The sequence below is a fragment of the Protopterus annectens genome, chromosome 2.part2 (genome assembly GCF_019279795.1).
Source record: "Protopterus annectens isolate FY-2018-M chromosome 2.part2, PAN1.0, whole genome shotgun sequence".
Lineage (NCBI taxonomy): Eukaryota > Metazoa > Chordata > Ceratodontiformes > Protopteridae > Protopterus > Protopterus annectens.
The window spans coordinates 609,567,521-609,576,040 of NC_056730.1; the positions used below are offsets into that span (position 1 = coordinate 609,567,521).

At 36.8% G+C, this 8,520-nt stretch overlaps 1 protein-coding gene across 1 annotated transcript in view; it reads left to right on the forward strand.

Moving 5' to 3' along the window:
* Nucleotides 1-8,520, forward strand: part of LOC122796040 (interleukin-12 subunit beta-like) — a 107,965-nt gene that overhangs the window by 14,934 nt on the left and 84,511 nt on the right. The window contains exon 2 of the mRNA XM_044064510.1: nucleotides 6,811-6,892. Coding sequence (XP_043920445.1) covers nucleotides 6,811-6,892 — 82 coding nt within the window. The remainder of the gene's footprint in view (nucleotides 1-6,810; nucleotides 6,893-8,520) is intronic.

The window sequence follows — 8,520 nt, forward strand, 5'->3', positions numbered from 1 at the left end:
GCATTCTTTGAGACTCAGTCTGCTTTGCATGAGATAGTCAGTTCCTTTCTACTGTTTGCAGATGTTTCTATGTTAATGAGTGATAACCTTTCTAGTGTGCTGGGAAGTATCTTGGATATATTTTGGGCCAGGTTTGCATGATTTTCAAGTCAGTTGTGCTCTAGCATGGTATGCTGGATTCTGTGACAGAAAGTCCCTCTTTTTATGTTGTTAAGGCCTCCAAATACTTAATGGAAGTAGTTAGAATGCTAAAGAATCTATTGCCTAAGACTGACAACTTTTAGTACCATCTCTGGCAAGATTCAGGTGATAGAAGTGATAACTTTACTTTATATCTTATATTTGTTACAAAAGTTATATGTGCAAGGACTTATCAATACCACTGTCCTAAGACATAGCAGAAAGAGAATTTCAGACACCCTAACCTGTGGAGGGTATGGTCTCCCATATTTTCCTCTTTCAACTGAGCCAGCTGATATGGTGGTCCATGAGAAAGAGGGACAAAGGTGTAAGGTGGAAACAGTTATGAGAGTCTATCATTCCTAATTTCCCAGGAGTGGATCAGACAAATCCATGATGAAAGGGGTCTATATTATATAATCAAATGCTTAGAAAAGCAAACAATGAATAATTGAACCCATGAAAGTGAAAGCTTACAATCTTGAAAACTCAGAACAGCGATTTTTTTCCATGGGAAAAAAATCGCTGTTCCAAAAAAAAAAAAAAAAAAGAAAGAAAAGAAATTGAAATAATACATAAAGTGGGGGGCTTTGCCCCACACCCCCCAATGTGGGGGGCTGTGCCCCACACACACACACCCTACTTAAATATACCAACTCTGACATCGCACTACAGTGCCGAAAATGGCAAAGTAATGGAAGCAGCCAAGCAAATTCTTTCCCTGGGAAAGAATTTGCTTAAAAGCTGCTTCGTTATTTTACGTTTTCGTTGTTTTAAGTTTGACCAAGCCGCATTCGATATAATGTGTCTTCGGTCATCTAATAGGAACCCTATGAAAGTAGTGGTTTGAGCAGCCTAGTTTGGAGGAGGGGTCCTATTAACTGTATCTGACATCACCCCAAAATTAAAAATATAGTGTGCAGGATGTCCAGAGAGCACTAGGCGGATAGGGGGGTTCTAGATTACAAATTTTAAAGAACCCATCTAGTCCCACACTTAGGCACTTCTCAACTCTCTGCAATGAGTTCTGCTTAAATACTCATATATTGGCAGATAGGGCAGGTGTGTTCCAAACACATACATTCAAATGAAAAGGTAAAGAAGGTTCTCCTGTCTAATAAGTGGACTAGTGTTGAAACAGGTAGAGCTGGACTAATTCCCAGGAACCTACAGGAAAGTAAAGTCAAGGCAATGAAATGTTTGATGATTTGTAGATGGGAGTACATAAGAGGAAATCTGTTTCGCTAAGGCACAAAAGGAGTAGGCATGGAAGGCTCCAAGTAAATTAGGCATTGCCACAGGTACAATGATCAGCAAATCAGAATCCTATTTAGATGGTACCTAACTCCATGCAGGCAGTTGAGGTCAAGGATGAAGCAGAACAGCAGATGTTGGAAATGTAGGCAAGGTGGTGCTGTCAATGTTCATATGTTCTGGAGATGACCTATGACTGTGACACAGGCTTACAGAGATTTCCTGGCATGCAAGCTAGTAGACATCTTTGCAGAATAAATTCCACTAGACTGGAATTTCTGGATTTTTGGCATTATAACTAGGGTAAAATCCTACCTTCTTCCAATGCTAGAAGTCTAGCAAGTATGAATGAGTGTTTTAAAGCTTCTAGTACTGAACAATTAAAAATGAAGGGGGCACCATCTCCTTAGAGTATGGATCATCTTCTTCAAAAGCATCTAGGCAATATTCTGTATGCATTTAAAAGTATTGGTCAATTAAGCAGTCTTCCTCAGCAAGGGAAATATTATATACTAGCTACGGATGTTCAGTCTAAACTGTGTGTTATTAATAGAATTGAATGTCTGAATGGAGTGCTACTTTAGTAAGCTGATGAAATCATACCGCTCAACATCTTAGATCAAGAAATCTGGACAAAGTCATGCATAATGGGGACAAATGCCCAAAAGTAGGGACAATTTTCAAATATTGCTCTTACAAACTTAGAAAGTTGCTAGAATAACAGGTTTTGCACTAGCATGAATTTTTTGAAGGGTATGAAGTCTGAAACTCAAATGTCTGTCATTATTTTCTGACGTTAATCTTTAATAATATGCCAATGATTTGACAGAAAACCAAAATTTTATGAAACATGGACCAAAAATAAGAGGCAGAAATCTGGACATTCAGCAAAAATCTGTCAGTTGAGAGGTATGAATCAAATAATGATTTGTATGATGAATTTCAAAAATAACATATAATTTTACTGTTGCATTGGAAGACTTCTAGTTCTATTATACCACAGGTTGTTGTATTGATTATTTGTCCTTCTCATTTTATGTAAATTAAATGAAATTCTGTCTAAAAAGGTAAGATTCGCTGAAATCTTTTCACTGACTTTACTTTACTGCATTTTTTTCTAGACCTCAGAGCTAATATTTGTAAGAAAAAGGGGGGGGGGTCAATCATCTCACATTACTCTTTAATCCATATTATGATGGGAGGGGAGTTCTTCCATGGAAGTAGTTTTAATGAATAATTAGCAAACCATTTTTTTTTCACCATGAGTGTTAGTGTTGCTTTTTAAAAAGTAATTCTTTCTGAAGATACTTTTTTTATATATTTATTAATATTTGGGACCAAGCAACTTGAATAACATTATTTTCAAAGACTAGGAAATTGTCACATGCTAAAATCAGTCATAATGATAATGTTGTGCACTTAAATACAAGTCCTAGACCTTATTATTAATTCTGTAGAAGTATAAGACTGAGGAAGGGTATGAAAATTATTTCTTTAAATGTGAAACAAAAATAATCTGCAAAAGATAAAAATCTGACTTCTACTAAATAGCAATAAAGACACTGGCTAGGGCTCATAAATAATAAACTAGGATATAGTGCCAGCAGTTATAAACATGCATATGAAATGCTCACTGAATGACGTCTTGTGTCATATTTATTCTAAAGACATTCATAACTGAATAGTTGAGTTATGCTAGGGCTTATTCATCAATATTCTTTATTATAACTTGCTTTGCCTTTCAGCATGTATCTAGGCATTTATATGATCTATGTAGCATGACACAAGCCAACGGTATCCAGACAATATGGTAGCATGCAGAAGGAAAGCCAGATGCAGAGAAAACACATGGAGGTATGCCTGGCTTCCTTACTGAAGCTCTACCTACATGTGAAAGAGGCATGGAGGGCTGCTTGTTCACTGTGAAAACACTATATGGCTATTCCTGTAATACTACGTCATGCAACCCAGCGAAGCTCTATACAGCCCCTCATTTCCTGAACCAAAAGTAAGCCTCGCATATCAGATAGATCATTTGCATTGTAGTGTGGCATATCTTTACACAGGGCAGTTCAGAGATGGATTTTATGAATCACACTATCACTGCATCTACAGTATAACATGACATTCACTGAATGACAGTACCAATTTGTGACAGTTTGTATTATGTGTATCCCATCCACTAGTATTCTCATATGTCAAGATAACATTAGTAAAATATAAAACAGACTTGGAAGGCTCAACCCCCCATTGATACCCAGCTGCTATGCAATGTTTCGTCTCTTGGCAGCCTACATACATTCATTATTTTTTTCTGAGAAAAAGCTAATTTCCAAGTATAAGTCAGACAAATATAAATATGAGAACACAAGCTATTTAAAAAGGTGTGTGTGTGTGTGTTTAATGTAATGGTTAAGGTCTTTAACTCATAACCACAGAGTTTGATTTTAACCTCAGGGTATTAGCTACACTTAACCCTTTAAGGCAGTTAGCCTAGTATTCAATTATAAGCAGATACTATTTAAAACATATATGCAAATGTATTCAGCATACTCATCTGTAGTATGATGATAATCAAACATAAACATTACATTACAATGCAAAAAAATCTTCCCTCATATTTTCCTTGACATTTTCACAAACATCTGTTTTGCTAACTACACAGTCTACACACATATATTGTGAGCAGCACTTTCATTCAGCTTGATTTGAATTTCCATAGAGTTACAAGCAATCCCTTTATAGATGGTTGTTTTTGAGATATTTACAGAAATAAAAAAAATGCTTATTTGGCTTACTGACAATATAAGCAATGTTCTATATTTCTCAAGCTACACTTTAAATATTTAGCTGATATCATGGAATATTTTATAGGATGCTTGATCTTAGAAAATATTAATATAAATAAGGAAATGCTAGCTGAAACAAATGGTTCAAAGTGTTAGCTAGATGAAAAAAATAAAAATGTTTTTTTGCAGGTGGACAAGTCCCCTAGCATTCCCTATTGCAGGGTGGGGAGAAGGGGTTTGCCCCACACCACTCTTATGAAAATATATTACCTCCAAAGTAATACAACTATGAAGAAACATTAAAATCCTAAACTACTTTGATTCTCCGCAAGCATTGAGATTTGAACCATACTGGCAGTAATTCTTTATGAAGATCAGAGAATGGTGAGACGTATACTGGAAAAGTGTATCTGATAAGTGGAAACCTCCCTCAGTTTGCACTTGACCAATGGTAAGGAAGCCAAAATATTGCCTCCTTTCATAATAAATAATCTAAATGTCTTGCGGCTTTTCATGGTTAGGGGTCTCCACAGCAGAACTCTGGTCCCCTAATGATTGGCAGTGAATTTTTGCAGTGTTGAGTTGCCAGCCTGGTGCCCAACCTTCAAAGAAAGCACACCCACACACGCTCGCACCTACCTGAATATCTTTAAATTCACTTGATCACGGGGAGGTCATGCAGTCTCTGCACAGAAGGCACACCAGCCGAGAATCGAACTGGACAGCCTTTTGCTGTGAGGCGACAACACTAACTTCTGCACCACCGCAGCCTCCTTTCATAATAAATAATCTAACTGTCTTTTGGTTTTCCCGGTTAGGGGTTGCCACAGCAGAACTCCTGTCCACTAATGATTGGCAGTGAATATTTACAGTGTTGAGTTGCCAGCCTGGTGCCCAACCTTCAAAGAAGGCACACCCACACATGCTCACACCTACATGCATGTCTTTAAATTCACTTGACCACGGGGAGGACATGTAGACTCCGCACAGAAGGCACACCAATGGAGAATTGAACTGGAGAGCCTCTTGCTGTGAGGCGGCAGTACTAACTGCTACACCACCTCAGCCTCCTTTCATAATAAATAATAAACATTCCAATATAGTGCATTCTATGCACAAACCATAAACACTGACTTTTCTGTCTTCCTTAATAGTACATATGATAAACCTACAAATGTGCAATTTACTCATTTATGAAAATATGAATGAAAATATGGGACCAAGAATAAAACATTTCTGAGAATGCTTCATATCTGCAATTTAAACAATGTTAGTCTAATTTTGTTTCTTTTTCCCCTGCCATTTCACTTGTGGTCTGCTACTAATTTATATATCACTCTATAATATTAGCTCAAAACAATGCCATGATGACATAAGAGCTATGGATGTCAAATGAAAATGAATTAAAAGGATACTATAAGCACTAATATGGTGAATGAAAAATGTGTGATGACACTGTGCTCACTATTCAAAAATACACAAACTTTGCATTGTTGAAATTAGTTAAGATGACTGACTTACTACTCCTATTTGAAATCCACTAACATGACCTGCATAATTCAGTGATTCATGTTATTTATACATTCGATCATTCGTTCACTCCACTGGTTTTCTGTTATCAGTATTAACTCTCCAGGGTCAAAGTGGGTGGTGAAATCTATCCCAGCAGGTATGTGAGGCAGAAAAACAGTTAGCCACTCAGAGGACGCACACACACACACACACACACACACACACAAGCACACGCACACACAGATGAGTATGTGTGCATAAAAATGGAATTCAGCTGTTCCAAATATTATAGTATGTTGACACTTTACCACAGGACATTTTTTTTTCAGTTATTTTATCTTGCTCATGAATATAGAAATGCCTGATAATTACAGAGTGGCAGTATTACAACTTATAATGAAATAACTAACCCTGGAATGCTGCATTTGGTTAGTTGCTAGCTAATGGCTCTACACAAATGGTACAGACAATTCTACACAATTAAACCAGCTGAGCATCAGCAGCAACAGTAACGACTGACACTCAATTTTACAGCAGGTGACTTTATCATTGTTTTTGATCAAATAAATCTTATGAAAAAATCCATGAAGTATTAAGTCAAACACTCATTTACCTAATGTGTGACCTTGAGTAAGTCACTTATCCAAATACTGCTCCCAGGTTGCCCCTGAAAAGGGACTGTGCATCCAGTAGGCCTACCTGGTTAATAGGTGGGCATTATTATTATTATTATTTGTTCCATTTAGAAAAAAGTGCACAACAACAATATTAAAGCAGTGTTGCCTCAGTAACCATATGGGTGCTGTCAAATGTCTGCACCAACATTTTGTTACTGTTTATTGTATTGATTATATATCTTTTCAGAACAGTTATGTCAGACTCAGAGGACAGATGACTTTATTCTCAATAATGCAACATTTCCCACTGGAAAGGTATAACGTTCAAGGTTTAGCAGTATTAAATGAAAAAATGTAAAGGGTCGGATCCAGATTTACTGTGCATGCCTATTTTATTTGATTATTTTATCTGGCTCCAATGATTTCCTGCTCTGCTACTTATTTATTCTCTTTTACAGATGCTGCAATATATGCTCAGACTGTTCTCATTACTATCTGTGATTGATGTACTTCAGGCATTACAAGTTTTCCCAAACAAATGTAAGTTACTATTTCTCCATTTTTTATTATGGGTGGATAATATGCACCAGAATACACATCAAAAGTTAAGACAGATCTTGCTTTTTCAAGACTTAACTTCAAACATGACCATGTTTCTCCAACTCTGCCAGCAACTCAGATACATTTGTTTACATAATATATATGTATATGCTAATGAGAAGTGTTTATAACAAATCCCACAAACAGTGAATACAATAGCACCATTATCAACCTGAGACTATCAGCTATGAAACTTTAGCAGATTGATTTTGTGCTGTTTTGCACTGTGGTTACAATTATATCATCTTTATTAAATCAGATATTATTACTAATTATGACAGGCCTTAAATTCATATTTGTAAGTCTGTCAGTTAAATGTATATGCTCTGAAAGCCTCAGTCCTCACTGTATGTTAGCAATTAAAATAAAATAGAAACGTTTGCAGTCCATATCCAAAAGCTATAGTGAAGGGGCAAATCCTCATCACCATGGAAAATATCAATGTTTCCTCCTGGGATAAGATAGCAGTCATTTATTATAATGTCAATAAGCCCACTCCATTTTATTAAAACAAATATATTTTGTTAAAACACAAGGCTGCTAGTACAGCTGGAGCATTTTTTTTCTACATTTCTAGTTCTGAAAACCTGTGGTCAGGATTAGAACTGGGATTCAGCTACAAGGTCACTGTGTATAGAAGAATGGACAACTACTGGACTAGTCATGTTGCCATGGATAAAAAAGATTTGACAGTATGATGTGGTGCTGACAGAATCCAGCAAACATTTTAGGATCCTCAGTGGTACCTACTAGCATCCCTAAAAATGACCATGACCTAGGCAGGAAATAAGAATGACAGTCTTTAATCCACTGCCACAGACAAGAATGACAGCTATCAATCCATTGCCACAGGCAAGAGTGACAGACATTAATCCACTGCCACCATGTTAGTCTCTAAAATTGCTGATCAGCAGTTTTCAAGTGTGATAACACTATCAACAGAAGGATGTAGCAGCCACAATCCCTGGAGAAGGAAAAGTTTACCCAAAACATGCAGTATCAACAGCCCAAGAGATGAATAGCTATAAAAGAGGCAGAGCTCACACACCCCATTTTTGAAGTGATCATGCTATGGTAGGTATTACCTAGTACAGTATGATTATGTTTAAGATGTAACTAATGTAGTACAATCACAGTGATCAAACTGGACAGTTCTTTTATAAAAAATTTAAGCTCACTGAATGCACAATTTTAATACATATTAAGTAGGTGGATGTTGAACTAATGCAAAAGTGACAAGAACTTTTAAGCATTTCTTAGCCAGACACATACACACACACACACACCACATACACACACACACACACACACACACACACACACACACACACACACACACACACACACACACACACACACACACACACACACACACACACGTGTGTGTGTGTGTGTGTGTGTGTAAGGCTACAGGTGACTTGGAAAACCACATGTGTGATGCTAGTGAGCTATCGTAACTGTTAACCAATAGAGTGTTTGTGAAAACAGTAATTTGTACCAGTTCCAGTTATTCAACAAAGGTTAAGTGTTTGAGTGGAAAGCTTGTGTGCTACTATGTGTGTTCTACT